Source organism: Drechmeria coniospora, chromosome 01, assembly GCF_001625195.1.
Source record: "Drechmeria coniospora strain ARSEF 6962 chromosome 01, whole genome shotgun sequence".
Classification (NCBI taxonomy): Eukaryota; Fungi; Ascomycota; class Sordariomycetes; order Hypocreales; family Ophiocordycipitaceae; genus Drechmeria; species Drechmeria coniospora.
The window spans coordinates 6,633,421-6,655,783 of record NC_054389.1 but is presented as its reverse complement, the minus strand read 5'-3'; the positions used below and the strand labels follow the sequence as shown (position 1 = coordinate 6,655,783).

The window sequence follows — 22,363 nt, the reverse complement described above, 5'->3', positions numbered from 1 at the left end:
CTCCCTTCCACGGACCAGTTGCGGCTTCTCGCAGGTCTATGGCCTTCCGGATCTCACGATCGAGGCAATTCATTCATTGCGAAAGTGAATCAAACATACAGAGACGTTTCTTGTGCTCATTTGAGGGTAAATGCGGCAGACAGGGACAAGGCGAGTGCCAACAACTTGGGAGGCGACGTGGTGGTATGGGTAGGGAAGTCATGCTGCATGGGAATGATGGAAAGATGGAAAGGAGACGCAGGGATGGGGGTCAGAAATGAGGCATAATTACCCTGTGCCCAGTGCGCGTCCTCCAAAATGGCTTAATCCTTCTTCCCAATCCAAGTTCGGGAGATCATGATCCCCCACAAGGCTGTTTACGACGCACTATCCGAGGGACAGAAAAGGAGAGAGAGCTGAGGCGACAGACAAATGGCGCGAGAATTGGAATGCCAACGTCACAGCGCGACACGGTCAGAGTCGCTTGATGGCAGATTCGATGGCCGGTTTGAAGTCAGATTCAATGATCTGGATACCAAACGCACAGCATGCAGCGCCACAATTGCTCGATAGTGTTCGCAGCGGGATGGCAATGTCGAGGGGTGGCGGCTGATGAGAGGAGGACGGTGACGGATGGACACTTGGGCACTGGAAAAGTCGGGTCGTGTTTCGTTCGTATTGGCGAAGGTGGTCTCTGGCCTCTCTTGCCACGGATGATGGCCCGAGATGTCAGGCACCAATCAGTACGCCGGTGTACAGTACGAAGTACATGCAACACTGCACACCTACTTAAGTAAGTGCTATTACTATTTGCCGCTCCCTCTTGACGAGGTACCCACTCGTACTGCGTAAGTACGGAGTACTTGGGTTAGAATCCATCCGTGCTTGAAAGTACTTACTTAAGTGCTTACTTGTGCATGTACAAAGTACTCCGTACGAAGTGTTCCCAAAATGTGCTGGTCGACGCTAATATCACTGAGTACTACAGTACTGAAATCGTAGGTACAGGTCTTACGGAGTACCGACAAGGTGTACTTGCTCCTGCTATTTCTTGGTACAAGTACACCTGCACAGTATTATTACTGTGCAATATTCCATTCATTACCAGCCCTCCAAGACCCAACACTTGCACAGCATCCTTAATAATTACATGATCGGAGAGGTGGTAAGTGCGGAGTACATCTACCTACATTCAGCACCAGATTGGTTTGGCGGGGTCGTGGCACCAACGACGAGGGAGCTCGGTCACTGAGTCGGACCGGCCCACCAATTAGGTCACCTTCGCCTTTTACGGCCATTGACAGAGGGCCCGAAGGCGGGGAGAGCTTCTGGGACAACTGTTGAAAGAGCGTCGGACAGCATCGTGGCCTCACGCTTCAACAACCAAGACAAGAGCAGCGCGCATATTTTGTACCCAGCCTGCCCGAGTTGGTCCGATCACCCCATCTCGGTGCACCTCACCTGCTGGAGCTTCAGAGCCACCCGGCATCGCTTGAGTGCTGCAGCTAGGCGTAGCGGGTTGTCACGAACCGGTCAGCCTCACATCGTCCCAACCGAAGCTCGCTCTCGTGGACGTGGAAAGAGAGAGACGACGTGCGACGATGGCGACCAAGGGCAACACCCTGCGAGATCGCCAGATCGGTAAGCTACCGTGAACCTCCGTGGGAAGCCGTGCTCATGCCTCGGTTGCAGTGGCGCTCAAGAAAATTCTCAATCTCAACGAAACGGTCGAGGCGGACGAGAACGAGGAAGCTCACGCGCACGAGCTCCATGCGCCGGTGGGCCCGATCCTCAACGCCGATGGCAATCCGATCTGGAAGGTGCTGGTCTTTGATGATCTTGGCCGCGACGTGATCAGCAGCGTCATGCGGGTCAGCGACCTGCGGACCATGGGCATCACGATGCACATGTAGGTGTGCCCCAGCGGTCGGGCCGAGGGATGAGGAGCTTTCCTAACTCGAGGCCAGGCACATTTCGACGGCGCGTTACCCCATACCCGACGTTCCGGTCATCTACCTCGTCGAGCCGAACGCGCAGAACCTCAAGAGCATAACGGCCGATCTCCAGAAGGGCCTCTACTCCCCGGCCTATGTCAACCTGCTCTCGTCCCTCCCCCGGTTGCTGCTGGAAGAGTTCGCGACGGAGACAGCGACGGCCGGAACGTCGGAGCAGATTGCGCAGCTGTTCGACCAGTACCTCAACTTCATCGTCGCCGAGCCGGACCTCTTCAGCCTCGGGATGCAAAACCAGCACACATACTGGGCTCTGAACAGCGCCAAGACGAGCGACGATGAGCTGGATCTGGTCGTGGACCGAATCGTGAGCGGACTGTTCAGCGTCATCGTGACGATGGGTAGGTCACCTGCCGGTCACGGTTCGATGGAGGAGGCTCCGCGGGCATGAAAGCTGACGACGTCTCCGTAGGCGTCATTCCCATCATACGCTGTCCCAAGGGCGCCGCAGCCGAGATGATCGCAGCGCGTCTCGACCGCAAGCTTCGCGACCACATACTCAACTCCAAAGACAACCTGTTCTCCGGATCCAGACCGTCGGCGGCGGGCACGGCGAGCTCGAGGCCGGTGCTCATCCTCCTGGACCGAAACATCGACCTGATACCGATGCTGTCACACTCGTGGACCTATCAATCCCTCGTCCACGACGTTCTCAACATGAAGCTGAACCGAATCACCATCGAGGCGGCCAACGACGAGAGCAACCCGGCCAAGGGTACGACGAAGAAGGCGTACGACCTGACGACCAACGACTTCTTCTGGTCGAAAAACGCGGGCGTGCCCTTTCCGCAGGTGGCCGAGGACATCGACGCCGAGCTCACCAAGTACAAGGAAGACACGGCGGCCATCACGAAGAAGACGGGGGTGACGGACCTGGAGGACCTGCAGAACGACGCGAGCGCGAGCGCACAGCACCTCAAGGCGGCGATAACGCTGCTTCCGGAGATGCGCGAGCGCAAGGCCGTGCTGGACATGCACATGAACATCCTCGCCGCCCTGCTGACGGGCATCAAGGACCGGCAGCTGGACAACTACTTCCAGATGGAGGAGAACGTGATGAAGCAGACGAAGGCGCAGGTCATGGAGATTGTCAAGGACGAAAACAAGGGCGGCGACCCGTCGGACAAGCTGCGCCTGTTCATCATCTGGTTCCTCAGCACCGAACAGGAAGTCTCGAGATCCGAGTTCGAAGGCATGGGCAAGGCTCTCGAGGAGGCGGGTGCCGACATCTCGTCGCTCGCCTACGTCCGACAGTACGTGCCCTCCCCCCTTTCGTTTGATCGTGTGTATTATTTTGGCCTTGTTTTTCGCTGGGGCACGTGCCTCCGCCAATGTACGCAGCATCTGTAACACGTCTCATGCTGACCAATCGATCTCCTTCGGCAGGGTGCGGGCGACGACCAAGATGACGCAGCTGACGACGATCAACACCAACAACAATTCAAGCCAGCAGGCGTCGTCGTCGGACCTCTTTGGTCGCTTCTCGACTATTTCATCGCGCCTCACAGACCGTCTCAAGGAATCGGGCGTGCCCGCTGGCCTCTCGTCCAACTTTGAGTCTCTCATCAGCGGCGTCAAGAACTTTCTGCCGGCCGACCGCGACCTGACGGTGACGAAGATTGTCGAATCCATCATGGACCCTTCGATGGCTGCGTCGTCGGCCATCGCCAAGACGGAGCACTACCTCTACTTCGACCCGAGGTCGGCCAACGCGCGAGGGACGATGCCGCCGCCGAGCGCGGTCCGAGCCGGGACGGGGGCCAACGCACCCGGCGGCATGCCAGGGTCGCAGGCGCCCGGTCAGGCGGCGACCTTTGGGCAGCGGCGGCAGGGCTTCACCGAAGCCGTCGTCTTCACCGTCGGCGGCGGCAGCATGGACGAGTACGGCAACTTGCAAGAGTGGGTGAGCCGGACGAGCCGCGACCGAGGGCGAAAGCGGGTCGTGTACGGGAGCACGGAGCTGTTGAACGCGGGGGATTTCATCCAGGAGGAGCTGCAAAGGCTGGGCGGCGAGCTCGCGTCGTGAGATGCGACGCCGTCATCCACCTCGAGATCACGTCGAGGTACCGCCGCAGCATCGGGTGCCAGTCGGAGGCATCTCGCGAGGCGCGGCAAGGGAGGGTGGAGGGTGTCCAGACGGCGTCGGTGAAGCGCACAATGGACCTGACGGATGCCGAACATGTTGTAGAGGGGGGGCCTCTATTTACCTAATGGAGTTGCTGGGCTTGGGGATCAGTGCGCCTGCCACCCACACCTGCGGAGCGGCGCACTTGGCACTGGGCTGCATGATGCATGGCCCTGTGGCCTCGGGGTCTACGCATGTGCACGCGCAAACATGCATCCATTCACCGCAGGCATGGTGCGTGTCGAGTTGTCGCGATGTGAAGAACAAGGGCTGGCCGTCGGCGCAACCAACGTGCCATTGATGGTGGCTGAAGGGTGCGAGGACGACTTTTAGTATTCACCAACGAACAACGTATATCTACAGTACGTAATTTTGTTGTAGTTCTTTGCTGATGCGTTTTTGGGCGAACTCTCGGCTCAATTGAATGATAGATAGGTCGCAGAACGACGGGGATTTACTTGTACATCGGTTGACCGACCGACATGCGTGCGTGCGAACGTGACTGTTCGCTGCTACCCTACAGCGCGAGGCTAAATAGTTGGAACATTCGACCGACATACTCGAACGCATCGCCCGTCTATTACTAGCAATGCATCGTACTTGATGGCGATTTATTTAGTGGCACGCTACACTGCAGTGCAACTCCAAGCCTGCTAAAAATGGGTGAATGGAGAGGGATCAGCCGGAACCACCACCACCAGCCAACCAAGACGCACCAACACCCACCTCGCCTCACGGCTTGCTTCTCCCTTCCTCGCACACTCCATTCGCCTCCATTTATCCCCATCCCGTCCGCGGCCACGACCTTGTCCTCCTCCGCCTCGATTCGTGGTGCTATCAGCATCACCGTTGATTCCTCCGTCCCATCCACCAGCCAATTCACCGACGATCGTTCTAGCCATCATCATTTCGCGAAGCCAATCGACGGCTGTTCGTCCGCTTCCCTCCTGCACCGCTCACTTCCTCTCTTCGCCAGAACGCGATTGATTGTCACCTCTCGCCCCTCCCGGCGGCGAGTAGCTGCCACATCAGGACAGCTGCATCCTCACCCTCGCCCTCGCTCGTTGCCGAGAGGGAACGATCCCCATTCACGGGTGTCACGCCGGCGGCATCATGGACGACACGCCGGCACGACTCGACGACACCACGGAGCGGCGCAGCGCCGGCTACAAGTCGTGGAAGAAAAAGTACCGCAAGATGCGCATCCGATTCGACCGCAAGATGGAGGAGAGCGACGAGCTCCACAAGCAGGAGGACAAGGCCTCGGCGACGATGAAGCGTCTGGCGATCGAGAACGAGTACGACCTTGCTACCCTTTCCTCCCTCGACCGTCCCGTTCCCGACTTCCCACTGCCGACGTTCTGTTCCTATTTTTCATTTGCACGCTGACGTACCCTCCCGTCGCAGCCGCCTCCTCGACGTGCTGCTTGAGATCAATTCCTCCCTCCAGATCCCTCCGGAGAAGCGCATCGACCTGTCTCTCGAGCCGTCGGCTGATCCGAAAGTGCCCACTCTCCCGCTCGACCGTCACAGGCACCACCATAGAAAGCAGCAATCGGAGGCTATGAAGCGCTTCGAGCAGCTCCTCCTCGACGTCCCCCACTCCTCGTACGCCGCCACGAAGGAGACGTGCCCGTCGAGCCTCGTCGACCTTGCCGCTCCCAAGGGTGATCTCTATCCGGCACCCTTCCTCACGGCCGACGACATCGACAACTACATGCACGCCATCGATGTCGCCGTCGAACCGGACGCCCACATGCCCACGCTCGCACCCGGCGCTCACCCTCAGGCCAACCCAACGCCGCACCCGCATCTCAAGAACCCGACGAGCGTGACAAACTGGCTGCGCAAGCACGCGCCCAAGGTCTTCCTCCAGGACGGCGAGCACGGCGGGGCAGCCGCTGGCGCAACCTCGACCGCCGCCGCCGCCGCCGCCGCCGATGGGGACGACCCAGACGGCCACCACGGCGCCGCGCACGGGAGCGCGCGCAAGTCCCGCGGCACAAAGGCCGACCGCGGCGGCAAGGCGAGCGTCAAGGGCAAGAAGGCCGCCGCCCGCCTTGCCGCCGATCGCGAACGCGCCGCCGACTGGGACGCCAGCATGGACGAGGACCCCGACATGGGCTCCACGCCTGCCGTCCGCGGCAAGCGCAAGCGGGACGATGACGGTGGCTATCGCCCCGGCGGCTCGACGACGCGGCCGACGAAGAAGAAGCGGAAGAGCGAGGGCGGCGACGGCACGCCGACCGTTCGCCGGTCCAAGAAGGATAAGGAGTCCTTGTCGGGTTCCAAGGACAACTGAGAATGTCCATGCGCACGCGAGCGAGACAAGCAAGACGGGGGAAAGCAACAACAGCAAAAAACGTTGGCGACTGCACCGTACTATGCTGGACTGTTACGGCGGGAACCTGCCCGTTCCCCAGGACTTTGCACGCATCTGCGCGTCCGCCATGCGCAGGGTTGAGCTTGTGCACCTTTTGACGTTGCTTGGGGTCACGGAGCGGGGCGGATTGGGCAGACCGCAGGCACCGCATCGACAGCGGGTGTCGTTTCACACTTGGGCTCGAGGAACAACGAAGCGTCGTGGGAATGGGCGCGTGTACGATAGATGTCGCAATGATCATCTTCCCAAGGCATTGTAGCAGCGGCGTGAGAGGACGGAGGACGGGGGGTGGAGGCCCGCGTATGTACTTCTATTGATGAAAGTGCGTCCAAGTCATTGTCTTTTTCGGAGCCACACTCCCGCATCATCGTCACGATGACCGGCATGGCTCTCCTGCTATCTACACCCGCAAGCCTCTTTCCGTCGACGGCTCACGTCAGCGCTCGACTCTTTGTCTCCGCAAGCCGCATCCGCCAGGCGTGCCGCCTCGCTGGATGCCGTCGGGACGCAAGGCGAGAATGGAAAATGGCTGGGCATGAATGCGAGTTGCCCTGCGACGCGATGAAGCGGGCAACGGGCACCGGGATCGGGCGTTGCACCCGGCTGGTTCCGTCCTTGGCCTTCGACGCGCACGCTACAGCTTCTCCTTGAGGATCATCTTCATGCGTCGCTCGACGGCTGTCAGGTACTCCGTCGTCGTGACGTAGTCGGAGCGCTGCTTCTTGCCGCAGGCGAGGGCGAGGTCCTTGGTCATGATGCCGTCGACGTCGACAGTGTCGATGCAGGCCTGCTCGAGACCCTCGGCGAAGGCGACGAGCTCGGGCGTGTCGTCGAGCTTGCCGCGCTGGACGAGGCCGCGGGTCCAGGCGAATATGGAGGCGATGGGGTTCGTCGACGTCTCATTGCCCTTCTGATGCTCGCGGTAATGGCGGGTGACGGTGCCGTGGGCGGCCTCGGACTCGAACGTCTTGCCGTCGGGGGTGATGAGGACCGAAGTCATGAGGCCGAGGGAGCCGAAGCCCTGGGCGACGATGTCTGACTGCACATCGCCGTCGTAGTCTGTCGTTTCACCATGCCACGGTCAGCACGACAGGCTCGAGCGGCAGGCTCGAGAAGGGAAAGGAGAGGGGGGAAAACAAGCGACGCACTCTTCAGGGCCATGATGTAGCCGCCGGTGCTCTTGATCATCTGGGCCACCATGTCGTCAATGAGGCGATGCTCGTACCAGATGCCTTTGGCCTCAAAATCCTTCCGGTACTTGGTGTCGTAGAGGTTCTGGAAGACGTCCTTGAAGCGGCCGTCGTACTTCTTGAGGATGGTGTTCTTGGTGCTCATGTAGAGGGGCAGGCCCTTGCTCAAGGCCATGTTGAAGGAGGCGTGGGCGAAGCCGACGATGGACTCGTTCGTGTTGTACTGCGTCTGGGCGACGCCGCCATCGTCGTCGAAGCGGAAGACCTCGATCTCCTGCGCTTCGCCACCCTCGGGGGTGTAGACCATGGACAGCTTGCCGGGGCCTTGGAAGACGGCGTCCTTGGCGCGGTACTGGTCGCCGAAGGCGTGGCGACCGATGATGATGGGCTTCTCCCATCCGGGGACGAGGCGGGGGATGCGGGGGATGACGATGGGCTCGCGGAAGACGGTGCCGCCGAGGGCGTTGCGAATGGTGCCGTTGGGCGACAGCCACACTGCGGGCGGCGACGGTCAGTCAGTCAGTCTCGGGAGGCGAGACGGGCGACAGCCGGCAACAAGGGCGGCTCACTCTGCTTCAGCTTGAACTCCTCGACGCGGGCCTCGTCGGGCGTGATGGTGGCGCATTTGACGCCGACCGAGTACTTCTTGATGGCCTCGGCCGCGTCCAGCGTGACCTGGTCATTGGTCTCGTCACGGTACTCGAGGCCGAGGTCGTAGTACTTGAGGTCGATATCGAGGTAGGGGTAGATGAACCTGTCCTTGATGTCCTTCCAGATGATGCGCGTCATCTCGTCGCCGTCGAGCTCGACGACGGGGTTCTTGACCTTGATCTTGCGAACGGTCGCCATGGTTCGGGCCGACGGCGAGCGCGTCTGGACGGCGCCGAAGGAGGGCGCGAGGCGGGCACGGGTGGCGAAAAGGGCGCGAGGTTGGATGGAGCGCAAGGCGAGCGTGGAGGGAGGCGAAAGGAGTCTCGACGCCGCGTTCATGATGCCGTAGGGGTGGAGTCAGAAGGAGGAGAGGAGGAGGAAAAAAAAGAGGTTTGGCTCGAGCGGAAGGAATAGGAGACTCGGGCGGAAGCGAGCGCGGGGTTCGTCGGCGTCGAGCCTTGCTTAGTCTCGGGACGAATTCTGGCGAGGGACGCGGGAGGTTATGCCGAGGCGCCCACTCGGCGCTTGGTTATGCGGCGGCGGCGGCGGCGGCGGCGGGTGAGCGTGCTGCAGGGCAGGGCCGAGGTTGGCGTCAGCGGGGAGGGGATAATGGATGGATGGCGCCGAGCGGAGAAGGAAGCAGACCAGCAACCGCACAAGCAAGGGCAAAGCGGAAACCTCGGGGGATAGATGCTGGAGGATGGATGATACAGGATAGAGCGAAACTGGAGGAAATGGGAAAAATGGTCGGATGGTCGAGGTGGCGTATACTTGCATACTTATCAGCCCAACTGGCGAGGAGCTGCTGTCTGTCTCGTAGCCTCGTCGGCAAGGCAGGGCCGCTCAACTGGTTGGCCAGGAGAGGTCAGGCCAGGTCAGGCCAAGTCAGGTCAAGTCAGGTCAAGTGGAGAGTCCGCTGGCTGGACAAGGGTGATGGCGGCGACGGTCGTCCTCCGTGACGTAGGCCTCGCAGGCTGGGGAATTTTTGACACTTTTTTCTCTGGCAGCCGTTGGGTCAAGACGAGCAAACGTGGTGGCGGACGCGGCCGTCTTTAAGAGCCCACTCCGTACATGGGACTTGAATTCCTGGGCTCGGATGGGCACCGCGTACCCCATTTTCCGCCGCAACATCGTTCGTTCTCGACGAATGTACCGCACGAACGAGGTCATCTGCCCGGTTGCCCACCGCGGCATGGGTCAGGGCAGGGCAGGGACGGGAGCGAGGACCCGGCGCTGCCCTGTCACCCAAGTCGAGTAGCTTGACCGAGCTGGCCATCTCGGCGCCGCAGAGTCGCCGAGGAGGAGGAGGAGCCCATACGCCGACGGGGCGGCACCAAGCGAGGGCCGCTGGCGTTGCTGGTACGGACGGGCACCGGAGCTGGGTGTGGAGGGAGCCTCAGGGAGGGGAGCGGGAGTGGAGGGGCCTCCTCTCTCACCGAAGTGGTTCTCCCTCCCCCCTCTCGTCAGCGTTGCCACCAGGAGTCGTGTCGGGACGAGCAGGGGCCAAGACCGCTGGAGATGTATGGCAGCCAAGGATGGCTCGACGCCAAGGACGACGGGGTTGCAATTGCAACGCATGCCTCCTGCAGCGTGCGGCATGCAACTGCTGGGTTAGGAGAAGGACTCGGAGGAGGGCATGCGGCGGCGTTGATGGATGAGGGGCAGCAGCAATTGCACCTTCCGCTCCCGCGCGACAGACGTGAAGTATGTGCGGGGGAATGAAATACCGAAGCTTTCGGAGAAAATGACGCTCCCTGTGTCCGAAGTACGTATCCGTACATGAGCACTTACTTTGGTAGGTGGCCACTGCTATTGCATACATGCACAGCATAGCGGAAGCCCTTACGAACCTCGCCAACATTCATCGTGAAGCGACTGGCAACATGCGGGACGAGCGTACACCGACGACCGACCGACCGAAGACAGACAGACAGCATGCACCCAACCAGGGCCATCGTCGAGAGGGCTCCCAGAGGCTCGTTGGTCCATCGCATTTCGGTGTGGCCCGTGTTTCTGCTTCGCTCTCGGATACTCTATCCGTACGGTCACCTACACCCGCCTTGCAACGGGCAGCCAAGGCCTATGGTGGAGTCGTCCGGTCATCGGGGACCAAGAATCAAGGATCCCCTGGATTGCCGTCAGGGCCATGGCCTGGATCCATCGTCATACCCACTCTCCGGTCCCGACATCGCCGTCGGAGCTCGTCCGCAGTACCATCCCTCGTAGGCGCTGCAATCGTCGTAGGCGCAAGTACTCACGCCTGTCTGTATGTATCCCGCACAAGTAATTGAGGCAAAGACATGCAGTGTATCATGTGCAGTTGTAGGTCGAGGTCGGAGCTCACCACGCGGCTGTACGGAGTACATGCATGCAGGTACAAGTACTGTTCTCTGCCGCCTGAACTGAGGCCCTCCGACGGCGCGGGCCAAGAGTAATTTGACGTCCCGTCTATTCCGTCAACGGCTTCCATCACTGTGCATGCACGCCTACAAGTGCTGCTGGCAATCATGTGACACGCACCCGGTGTGAATGCCTTCATGCTGCTAGAGCCATCATCATGTCGGGATTGGGAATGGCAGGCCATCTATCTCGTCCGTCCACTGGTCGTCAGCGCAGCCATGGCAGACGAGGCGTCCCCAAGCCAACGGCGTTCGTCCGGCAGCAAGCGGTGCATTTCGCGTCGAGCCCTATGGCCGAGTGGTGAGTGGCTAGGCCCAGTTCGCTGCTACGAACTGGACAGTGCTCGTGCGTGCCAGCAGGTTAGACATCGAATATGTCGCCCATGCCCTCCCCTCCGCCTCGTCGCATGTCGACGAGGTCGAGCCTCCAGCCCTCCCACTGCTTCAGCGACCGCTTGATCTCCTTGATCCTCTCGATGCGCCTCGAGGCCTCCTCCTGCTGCGCTTTGCGGAACGCGTCCTCGTCAAAGTCCATGAAGGCGTCGTCCATGAAGCCCTCGTCCTCCCCACCTCCAGCGCCGGCGCCGCCACCACTGCCGCCAGCGCCGGTGCCGGCGAGGGCGTTGAGGCCGCTCGTCAGGAAATCGCCGATGCCGCCGGCCGAGTGCTTCTTGTGCGCCATCGGGTGCAGCATGCTGCCGCCGCCCGAGAGGTCGATGTCCTGGAAGGCCGGGTTGAGCGTTTCCATCTCGCGACGGCGCTCGATCCAGGCGCCGCTGCGAAGCTCGTGGTTCTCGCTCTCGAGCGTCCGGATCTTCTTCTCGAGCCGCAACCTCTCTTCGTTCTCGAGCTCGTCGATGCCCTCGTCGTCGAGGTCGCCGCCGCTCTCGGCCGGCTTGCGCGTTCGCAGCTTCACGGCTTCGCTCTCGAGCCTCTCCACCTTTGTCCGCAGCTCCGTCAGCTCCTTTTCCGCCCTCTCCTTCTCCTGCCGCAGCGCCTGCGAGCGCGAATCTTGCTCCCTGTGCAGCGTCGTCAGCGTCGCCACCTTCTGCTCGAGCCCGTCCGACTTCTTCTCGAGCTCCTCCTTGGCGTCCCGGAGGTCCTGTGCCTCCTTCTCGAGCGTCATCACTTTCGTCTCGGCGCTGGACCGCTCGCTGCCCTCCCGCACCGCCTTCTCCGCCGTCCGCTCGAGGTTTCGCTTCACGTCCTGCAGCTCCCGCTGCGCTTTTCCGGCCGCCGCCTCGGCCCGGCCGAGCTTCTCCTCGAGGGCGGCGACCTGCTCCCTCTCCGACGAGGCGCCCGTCGCCTGTCGCTCGACTTTAGCCTTGAGCTTGGAAATCTCAATCTCCATCGACTCGATCGTCGCCGTCCTCGAGCTCAGCTCGGCCTGGAGCTCGGCCAGGGGCGATGCCATCGACACCGACGCCCGGTGACCGGCGCTGCCGCGGGCGATCTGCTGCTGGAGCTGGGCGTTTTGCCGCTGCAGGGAGGCGATCTCGCTGTTCTGCCGGGCGCGTTAGCGGATTCGCCCAAGGATTCGCCCCCGGCCGTCACCGGACCACGCCCTACCAGCTTCTCTTCTTGCATGTCGTTGGCCGCCTTGGCCCGCCCGCTGCCGTCCGTCTCGCGCAGGTCCGACAGCTCCTCCTCGGCCCGGCTCCATCGCTTCTCCGCATCGGCCGATTCCCTCACGAGCCGCTTGTTCTCCCTCTCGAGCTCCTCGATCTTGGCAACCTGCTTCCTGTAAATGTCGGGCGCCGAGTCGCCGTCGAGGGTGGTGAAGGGCGCGGGCGAGGCGGGCCCTGCACCGGACCGAAACGACGTCGATCGCAGCTTGGACTGCTGAGCGAGGGTGGGTGCTTCCGAGGAGGGCGCCTCGCCCGCTTGGGCGCTTTCCTCCTCCGCAACCTTGTCGTCGACCGGCGCGTCCGTCGCCTTGTCGTCGCCGGCCTTTGCTTCGCTCTCGGCCGCGGCATCGACCGTCGGGGCCGCGGGCACGCCTGTTGTGCTGGATTCACCTTCCTTTCCCTCCTCCGTCTTGGTCGTCGCCGTCTTCTTGATCTTCTTCTTCTTCAGCTCCTCGACCTGGGAACCGTCAGCGCTCCTGGCTCGTGGCGGCATGCATCGCATCCAAGGGATGGTGATGCCTTACGCGCTTTCTGGCAGCAGCGAGCTTCTCCTGGCGCGCCTGTTCGTCCGCGTCCGCCATTGTAGCGTCGAATGAGAAGGGAGAGTGCCCGATGCTTTGTGGTGGGAAAAACCAAGGCTTGCTCGTTTCGACGAAACCTTGCACCTGCCCTGCTTACACTGTTTTGTATAAGCTCTGGGAGCTTCGCCGTCGTGACCACTGCTGTAGCACTGGTAGCAAGTATTGCTGTAGTTGTATAGCTGGGCGGCAAGGGTGGATCGTGCATCGTTCGTTAGGTGGCCAGTCCTGGGTTCACGTCGTACAGTACGAAGTATCCATCAAAACTCTCGCACTGTATGCGGTGATGACCAGCGCTTTGGTATGGTACCGGTACCTGCGACTATAAATAAACCTGACAATGTACCAACAAGTAAGTATATAGTACTTGCTTGATCTCAAGACTTCCTACAGTGCGAGTCCACTTACAAGTACTCCACACAAGGAAATTCATCGCGAACATGCTGTTGTAGTGCAGTTGTACTCATACTTAGGTGCATTCTTACAACCGCACCTACTTACATGCACACACTGAAATGGGCGCAAAGCACAAGGAATAAAGGGTCAGAATGTGAAGCCCCGCAGTGTGCTCGTGCGTTGCGTACAATTTTGACGACAGCTGGGCTGATACACAGCTTCCCATCCTCACAGTTCATCCCTGGTCGCAAGTATTTACAGCATGCAACAGTCATCCCATCTCCATCCATTCCCACATCCTAAGTACACTAATAAAGTACGTGCTTTTCAGGAAGAAGATTTCCCATCCGCCGGCATTTTACAGAGGGCTGCCAGAAAAAAAAAATACCCAGTACACTTCACTTCTGGCCTCGTCAGTTTCCTGTTGATTTGCTGTTGATTTGCTGTTGATTTCTCCAGCAACACCGTGCCGGCTACCCTATACAATTATGGGCAATTTCCTGTCAATTCGCTGCTGATTTCTCCGACAATACTGTGTCGTACCTCGCCTTCCAAGCACTTTTTGCCCTGGTACCGTACGGATAAACGGAAGCTGTAACTTCTTTCCTTGCCACACTCCGTCACTCTTCGGTATGCCGGCCTAGCATCCGATGCTACATGTACAACAACCCGGTGACTGACTACTTAAACGGTGCGGATCATATGACGGCTGCTTACCGACCACGACGTCTTCGTGGTAGCAAATGACGACTACTGTGAAACGGAACGAACGCTTAACGGCTCGATTCGCACGCGACAATGGCAAGGAGCGAAAGAAAACCGGCCGAGTGAACATTGCGGAATACAAAGGACCGCGGTAGGCTCGCTGTCGGAGACGAGTTTTGTGCCCGGCTACAATTCACAGACGACCAGTGCCAATCCCACGCAGGAACCAACTTTGACTTCCGGCACGGATGGCAGATGCGAGCCTGTGGGTGATGACGGGAAGGGACAGACCGATGACATTGCTATTAACAAATCACGGCTTGGCGGATGGCACATTCTAGACACGCAGACAATGGCGAGAGAAGCGGACGAGAAATCGGTTGAGCCCGATGCCAGGCATGAAGCAAGCAAACGCCGACGACTAATCCCAGAAAGGCCTGCGCCGGGAATGTGAATGTCCAGGTTGGCAGGCGGTCGAATTCGTGCAAAGGTTTACAGTGACGGTCGTCAATGGGCCGTCAGAACGTGCCCGTGCCCAGAGGAATATGCATGTGGCCGGCCAGACACCCCCGAACGGGAGGCTAGACAAGGACACGTACCGACCACGTCGTCGGTGCAGCTCACGGCCACGGCCGGCGACGAGGAAACATCCAAGTAGAGTGCTTGGTCCTACTACCGTGCATGTCTTGTCCTCCGACCGTCGTATGCAGGTGGAGTCGTGTGCTGACGGATTCTGGCGCCCTCTGCTGGTACATGTACTGCAAGTACTGTAGTGCAACTGCGCAAGTACTTGTAGTAGAGCGTTTGCTCGCCTCAACTGCGACCCAGCAGCACCCGCAGCTTATGCGAGAGGGGGCCATCCTCGACGCCCGCTCTCCTCTCCAGGCGGAGAAGTTCGGGCAGGAGACCGAGCAAGGGATCCCTCGGTAGCAGGAGACCGAATTCCTCGTGGAGGCATCGGCCGCCGCGGGGGGGGACATGATGGCCGGCCGCCCGAGAACGGCCCCTGCGACCCGCTGGGCGAGACGACGGAGACGAGTCGGTAGCGGAGCAAAGGGTTGTCGCAGGTCCTGGACGGCCGCGACTGAATCGGTGGCCGTGATGGAAAAGGTCCAACTTGAATGCGTGCGAGCGAGCATGGCAAGTTCAAACGCAGAGCATTGCGCACGCCGCGCTATGGCACGCTGTCCAATGGGGACCGGCCAGAAACACCGACGAGACTGCGGGCGAAGCGGATGTCGGAACGCATGCGAGACAAACAAACCGGGGGAGCGGTCGATTCGTAACGAATCGTGATGACGTTGTTGGCAATGCCGATGCCACGCATTGATGTTGACTGCTGTGGGGAGCGCGCTTCGGTGGACGTCGGAAGCACGCCATGAACGGCTGCGAGCACACTGGCAAACGGCGATCTGCCGGATTGCCCAGGCCTCGGGGCGAGCGGGCGGCGGAGCGCTGCAGATGGTCGATGCGCATTACTCGCACTCTCTGACAGCGGGCACTAGAGCACAGCGATGTTCGGAGCGCACTCTTGTCTACTAGGTATTTTTTGCTTGGCGAGCTAGAAAGACGAGAGGTGCTGAAGATGGGGCACGACGAAATCACACGATTGGCCCCCGATTCATGGCGTCATTCATAGCGTCGATAAGTCATCATTTCCAGTCCCATTGCCGCCGTTTATCGGAACTGTCCCCAGCACTCGCCACACTCCACGTACAGTACGTACTCGCACGTCGAATCCTACTCGTCTCGCCTTCTCCGCCGTACCGGGTACCTTACTTACTCGCAGGTACAGGGCGCACGGGTGGTACACTGTACAGGCACCTGGTCGTACTCCGGATCGTGCTCCTGCGAGCGAGTACCAGTACTTGCCTGCACATCTAAGTAGTTGCCATGGTGGTCCCTGTGCTCCGTACTCCGTACAGGTACACGTATCCAACGGTCCAAGAAATGTTCCAAAGTGCAAGTGGACGGTCAGGTGCGAGAGGAAAGGTGCAAGAGGACAGGTGCAAGCAGGACAGGTGCAAGAAGGACAGGTGCAAGAGGAAATATCCCCCCGTCATGGTCATCTTCATTGATGGCTTGACAAAACCGGTCAGCTGGTAATGAAGGGGCCGCCCTCACGAGACGCCCCAAATAGTAAGACCCACTCAGTCACACTTTGGACAATGCCACCACCATGAGCCCATCCCGTCTCGTACTCGTACTCTCGCAAGTACATACAGCCAGCCACGCAACGTCTGTCCTTCTAGAAGAATTCTGCCGCCGCCGTACCGAACTGCTGGTGCACAGCACGGCACATGCAATGTTCGCTTCCATGTACTTGGTACTTGGTACTTGGATGTACGCGCGCCTGCAAGTGCGAGCAACGGGTATTATTAATGTACGAATGCGACTTCCGACCCCATGGCCGCAGCATCCCTGCCTTGCCGATGTCGCCATCGTCCCGGGACAACGCCCGACAACGATTTTTTGGGCACGAATGGGGAAAGGTCTCCTCGTAGAGTGCCGTGTGCGATCCCCGGCTTTGTTGTTTGTCGTTCGTCACATATCTCCCGAAATTGAAGTACTCTAGGATCGATGCCAAGCCGAACGCCAAGGAAACGGGCAGGAAGAATGAAAGAAGGTTGCAATGGATTGGATATCGTAAGCGAAACAAAACGATGCGTAAAGTGTAATTCGGCCAAAGTGCCGTGCCGCTTGCAGGCCATCATCATGTCGTAGCTGGTGACGTCGCCCAGGCCCATCCACTGGGGCACATCGACGTGACTTTCAGAAAACTCCGTTCCAGCAAAGGAAGAAACAAGCAGAGTAAAAGTGTAAAAATGAGAGAGAGGAAGCGAAAACAGGGCGAAATGCAGGTCGACTGGAGCGTTGACTGAGGCGGCCCTTCCATTCACGCGCAAGAGCAATTCCATGCTTTCGTAGTCGCAGTAAATGGTAGGCCGAGGAGCAAGGCAAAGATAAGACGGCGAGTGAGGCGAAAGGTAGGGCGAATAAAAGGGTGAATGGTGTGAATGGTGGGCGTGATTCGTATTCCGTGGAAATCAGTCTTTGCGCCGTGATTGTCTTCGCTTGCCTTGGCTGGATTTTGTGCAGTTGGGACACTCATTGCCGCCACGGTCTACCGTGACTCTCCTGAGGCACTTGGAGCATCGCCACCACGTCGGGGACGCCCGCCGGCTTCCGGACCGCTCCTCGGGTGCGGGGCCTCCTCGCTTCTCGATTTCTTCCTTGTGGAAGTCTCGTAGATGGTCGCGGAAGTGATCGAGCCTGTGAAATGGATCCAGATGACGGGCGCACCGGGGATAGTCGCAGTTGAACGACACCTTCTGCGACTCGGGCGCGTGCCGGTGCTTGTAGTGTCGATCCAGGTCGGCGCGCCGCCTGAACGGCTTGGCCATGCATCCAGGGTACAAACAGCAGACCGGATAGTCGAGCCCCGATTGAGACCTGCGACAAGTTCGTCAGTGACCATGTCGACCGGCACCGGCACGGAGGGGGCAAGGCAAGGGGCGGCAGACGTACCGCTTCCGGGACGCACGACCGTCTTCCGGTGACTTCCTCGGCGAGTCCAGCTCATTGTCCCGGTCTGGGCTTCCGTAATACGCCGTCGGTGACACCGGGCTTAGTTGTGTGTAATCGGATAACGTGTTGGGTGAGGCCACGGGCAGCGAATGGGCCCGCAAGGTGTCGAATCCGTTGCCAATCATCGGTGACGCAATGACGGACGACGGCAGTGAACCGTACGTGCTTCCGTCGGGATGCTCGTGAAAGGACAACGAGTGGGACGGATGACTTTGCTCGGGCGTGAGAGAGCCGTTGCCGTATGAGCTGTGAGATGCCCCCGAGCGGTGGCTGCGGTGATTCGACGTGTTTGCCGTGTACTCCATGACGGATGTCGAACGCTCAACGGCAACAATGTGAATCGAGGTGAAGCAGGTACAAACGAGGCGAAGGGGCCGTGCAGCATAGCATGCCACGACTGAATAGATCGCAAGCCGCGCGTGAAGGACGTATCAAGGGGAGCCTGCCCGCGTGGAGAACGGATAGCCGTCAAGTGCTTGCGTCGCGGAGGGATGTCAGTGGTTGACGGTCGGAATGTTGACGGTCGGAATGGCAAGTTGCTCTGCACGAGTGAAGCGAGAACGAGTGAATGAATGCACGAGCAATCTAAGAGATGTACGAGGCCTGTTCTCCTTTAGGTCCGGGGACTTGGACCAAGTTGCAAGCAAGTACGTACTTGCATGCATGCATACTCGCATACTCGCACTCGTACTCGTCCTCTCCATGCAGTGGCTTGCACTTGGTCTAGCCAACGAGCAGCCTTCTAGAATGTCTCTAGCTCGGCGGCGGGTGGAGGCGGGGCCCCCGGGATGACATCCAGGCATGTTTGCAGTAATTTTGGCCAACAATGGGCGGCGTCGGTGTGGGTGGAGGTGAATGAGCCAGCACGACCGGCCGGTCCAAGCCATGCCATGTGGGAAGGACGATCCCTATGGGCCACACCGACCGACCTGAACAAACCCTGCCATGGCACAGGCTGCGCGTCCGTCGGATGAGCTAGCTGAAGGGGAAGCCTGCGGATGGCCGATCCCGCTGAACTATTCCATGCAGACACGTTCGACAGGCGCGACGCACGCATCTGCACGCCAACAGGCCGGCAGACGGACGGACAACGGGAAAATAGGACGACCCGGACGGACGGACGAACAAAGCAGACGAAGCGGCGAGCAGATGGGGCGTGAAAACACCTTGATACGCAGACGGCGACAGAACGGCTGTCCGTCAACGACGACCCTTGAAGATTCGACTCGGGGCTAGGCTGACGCAAACGCACCAACGCAGAGGGGCGAGATCGGGGACGCGGTGCCTGTCTATTCATCTAGAAGGAGGAAGCGACCAGACGAGGTGCACCGTCTGGCCGGCTGGCTGGTGGATCTAAAGTGAGGCTAAATGTATCGGGTAGCAAACAAGTTGGGTCATTACGAGCCTGGGACATTGTCTCGGAGGGCTCAGAGCGTGACCCACAGAGCCAACGAACGGATTGTCGCTCGCTGGGCTGACAAGCGGGACAAACAAGGGCAGCGAGCCTTCTGGCGGCGGCGCACCGCTGCGTCTTTGCCGCGCCTAGCCATGGCAGCAATGCCGCGTCTGGCTCGCCGCCGGCTGTCCTCACTCAATTGGAAACTGCCGAGTCAGGCATGTATGGCATTGGGCTCGCTCCGTGTTGCGAACCACACGGCCTAGTGCAAGCGTGTACGAGTAGTAGTAAATTAGTCAGTACCAGTAGGCGTGCAGCACATAATGGAAGTACTTACGAGAACTGGGTACGTACCTATTCCTACTCGTACTTTTCCCTGCACAGGTGATAAGCACGCGTCGCTTTGGTTTTGTCGAATAGGCTCGTTTCGATGTGGCCTGCTGCAATCGGTGGGGGGCGGAGCCTGTTTCTTTCTCCTCCTTACCCCACTGAATCGATCATGCTGGAGCAATAGTCGTGCGCGAATTACTAATTATTACTTCCCGTCCTTGCTGGTTGCCCCTCACTTCTGGGGTATACGAGTAAGGACGTGGGGGCGCTGTGCAAGACTCGTCGAGTATTACCCCGTACGGCCCATCGTATTGTCCTGTACGGAATACGGAGTGCTGTATTATATGTAAGTACTTGCATGTATGTGGCCATGGCGGCGGTAACACTGACAGGCTGCACCACGCCGTTGCTGTGGTCGCCAGTGGTAGGAGGCGGCTCGGGTTCGACGGTAGGATTTGACGTTTTTCGACAGGTCAAAGTGTGTCAGCTAAGCGTCTGCGCTTGGCAGCAGCCGAAAGTGCAACTGAGTAGGGCCCTGTACCGTAGGTACAACACCAAGGAGGCTTGCCGCCGTCGCCGTGACCCTGCGCTGTCATTCTGCAGTGCACTTGTATAGTTGTACTTTGGAGGTATTGTTCGTGGTGGATCGATCGATGCAGATCTTGCCTTGCCAAGAAGAGGAACCGCCCACCGGGATCTCGGGCGCTGACACGGCCGGCATTATAGGGACATCGATCGGCATGGAGCGCTCGCCCAGTCCCTGCTCTCGGCTTTCTTCCATCGTTGCATTAGAAGCCCAAAGGATAGCCGGTGAGACGTGAGAGCAATGGGCCAGCAGTAGGGAACGCCGCATATCGCAGAGACGTGGCTTCATGTAGGACTCCGGACAGCCTCGCAAAGAGCCTGCTGTGTTGACTTCGACAGTCAGGATGCCATCACTCACTCGGGGAATGTATCTTGAAACTGAAGCGTAGCTTGCAGCCTGCCAGGCGCTTACCTTTCCGTCGAGTCTGTCGCTCGGCCAACGTCGATGACGGGGCAGGCAGCCACGCGTTCGGAGAATGGCTCTCGAGACTGAAGTGTACATGTCGTCTGCAGCCTGCCCGGTGTCTACCTACCCTTTGAGTCTGCCGCTCAGTCAACGTCGATGACGAGGCTGGCAGTTCGTGGGTTGCCTGGCAATATTCCGACGAAGGCTCAACTGCGCAATGGTTGCATACTTGGTTGATGAAAAAAAAAAACACATCGTTTGTCAATGAATTTGGTATTCGTGATACGGTTTGCAACATTTAGCAACGAGTATTTTGCTCACGTGCCCGGGCGGATGTTGGGCAACCGCACTGGACTGATGAAAGAAGGTAGGACCCGTGCACACCTGCCCTCTCCGTTTTTCAGCCCCTCACCGCTCGCATACCATGATCGACAGTTCTTTTCGCCAGATGATGGAAGACAGGAATCTTAAACCGAGTCTCGATTCCTGCATGCAAAGCTCTGAATGGTTTTGGGCAAGGCTGCGATGACACGAAAAATGTTACGTCTTGCAAGGTAAGATGGTCTCTTGGAGGAGTTTGCGAGCCAATTTCCATCACTTGATCAGTGATAAACCCCGATGCCCGTCGATATATACTATTTCTACAGGATCAAAATCTCCCGACGACAGCAGCCAGAACCTGTACCAGTTGACTTTGCTTGAGTTCAATAGTATCAGCAGACGTCCGATTGCCATGCATAACCTCCCGCCCGAACACCTCGAATCAAACACCTTCAAGACATTAATTCATCTCCCATGGCTCTTTCATACCCACCCAAAAAGTGAAGCTTTTACTGGAGTCCGCGAGCCCGGGGTTCCTTTGTGTGCTCACGACTTCGAATGGCGAGACGTGCATATAGCAGAGGGAACATGGCACGCAGAGAAGCCTTTTCCTTCTCTTCTTCCGCATCCGCTTCAAGCTCCTCCCTTGTGTGCCATTCGAGGTCCCCACGGAGTTCCTCGTCTAGAACCTCTTTGAGCAGTCCTCCCATTTCCATGTCCACGAATATATCGTCTGCTTCTTCACCCTCTTGTTGATTGCAGAAGCATCTGCAGAGCCTGTTGTGGATGGTCCGATCTGGATTCCGTAACGTTCCACAAACTAGACAGATGATCAACTTTGGTGTCCGAAATCCACTCTCGCCTCCCGTAGGTTTCACCCCATGAAAGTGCTCCCGCCGCAAAAGTTGCGACTTGGAAGGCCGGGGCACCGATAGGGGCCAACGCTTGGCGAGAAGCGGTGCGTTTGGTGCAACGATCGATGACTCGAAATGCCCTGACCGGGAATCGGAGGTGTTGGCACGAGGAGATCGAAATGCTGCCTGCGTTGAATCTCCAACAGACGCCCCCTTCATCATGCGTACCAGTCCAACCAGGGGCTGCCCCTTGTCGCCGGGCCTCTTACTGTCAGGTGACGTCTGATGCCTCATATTCTCCGCCCCGCCGTCGCAGTCACTACCCATTGCTTCAGGGAATTTTGACAGCGATTTCTGTCGTGAAAGGCGGTGACGGTGGCAGGAAGGGGAATGGGCGCGTCCTGGTCGTAGGCGAGAAAGCTCCGAGAGATGGAAGTGTAGCAAAGACTTGCCACCTAGCTTGGTCGGGACGGTTGTAGATCCCATTCGAAACCTAATGACCACTCTGCCGTTTTATATCCTCACAGGAATTGAATGGGCAAAATCATTGCCGTACGCGGGTGTACCTTGTAGCGGCTGAAATCGAAGGCCTATTCACTAGACCGACATATTCACGCACAGACAACGAGTACAAACGTGTTCCAGCACCATCGCCTGCGGCAGACAGGGTCGCCGTCAGTTATGGTCATAAGAATCAATTTACTCGATCACTATTCCATAAACCCAACTGGTACCGCGCAGATGCTGGCACGCCTCTCGAACACCGAAACAAGGAAGTAGGTGCGCCAAGCGAGAGCTAGTCAAAGAGCAGCAGGCTCACACTCCCGTCCCCGGCCA

The 22,363-nt window shown here is 59.0% G+C and overlaps 6 protein-coding genes across 6 annotated transcripts; 2 read left to right on the top strand and 4 right to left on the bottom strand.

Annotated features, from left to right (window-relative positions):
• Nucleotides 1-1,580: 1,580 nt before the first annotated feature.
• Nucleotides 1,581-4,017, top strand: DCS_01724 (uncharacterized protein; the record flags this gene model as incomplete). Its single annotated transcript, XM_040799056.1, has 5 exons — nt 1,581-1,620; nt 1,672-1,888; nt 1,947-2,332; nt 2,404-3,244; nt 3,333-4,017. The coding sequence occupies 5 exons, from the start codon at nt 1,581-1,583 to the stop codon at nt 4,015-4,017; spliced, it is 2,169 nt and encodes a 722-aa protein (XP_040659939.1).
• A 1,212-nt stretch (nt 4,018-5,229) lies between these two features.
• Nucleotides 5,230-6,418, top strand: DCS_01723 (uncharacterized protein; the record flags this gene model as incomplete). The annotated part of the gene is made up of 3 exons (XM_040799055.1): nt 5,230-5,414; nt 5,524-5,947; nt 6,110-6,418. The coding sequence occupies 3 exons, from the start codon at nt 5,230-5,232 to the stop codon at nt 6,416-6,418; spliced, it is 918 nt and encodes a 305-aa protein (XP_040659938.1).
• A 715-nt stretch (nt 6,419-7,133) lies between these two features.
• DCS_01722 (uncharacterized protein) lies at nt 7,134-8,679 on the bottom strand (the record flags this gene model as incomplete). The annotated part of the gene is made up of 3 exons (XM_040799054.1): nt 7,134-7,558; nt 7,648-8,184; nt 8,259-8,679. 3 exons carry the CDS (start codon nt 8,677-8,679, stop codon nt 7,134-7,136), a joined length of 1,383 nt encoding a protein of 460 aa, XP_040659937.1.
• A 2,421-nt stretch (nt 8,680-11,100) lies between these two features.
• On the bottom strand, nt 11,101-12,948 carry DCS_01721 (uncharacterized protein; the record flags this gene model as incomplete). The annotated part of the gene is made up of 3 exons (XM_040799053.1): nt 11,101-12,243; nt 12,309-12,824; nt 12,892-12,948. The coding sequence occupies 3 exons, from the start codon at nt 12,946-12,948 to the stop codon at nt 11,101-11,103; spliced, it is 1,716 nt and encodes a 571-aa protein (XP_040659936.1).
• A 4,145-nt stretch (nt 12,949-17,093) lies between these two features.
• DCS_01720 (uncharacterized protein) lies at nt 17,094-17,939 on the bottom strand (the record flags this gene model as incomplete). Its single annotated transcript, XM_040799052.1, has 2 exons — nt 17,094-17,499; nt 17,575-17,939. The coding sequence occupies 2 exons, from the start codon at nt 17,937-17,939 to the stop codon at nt 17,094-17,096; spliced, it is 771 nt and encodes a 256-aa protein (XP_040659935.1).
• Nucleotides 17,940-21,181: 3,242 nt separating this feature from the next.
• DCS_01719 (uncharacterized protein) lies at nt 21,182-21,853 on the bottom strand (the record flags this gene model as incomplete). The annotated part of the gene is made up of 1 exon (XM_040799051.1): nt 21,182-21,853. One exon carries the CDS (start codon nt 21,851-21,853, stop codon nt 21,182-21,184), a length of 672 nt encoding a protein of 223 aa, XP_040659934.1.
• Nucleotides 21,854-22,363: the final 510 nt, after the last annotated feature.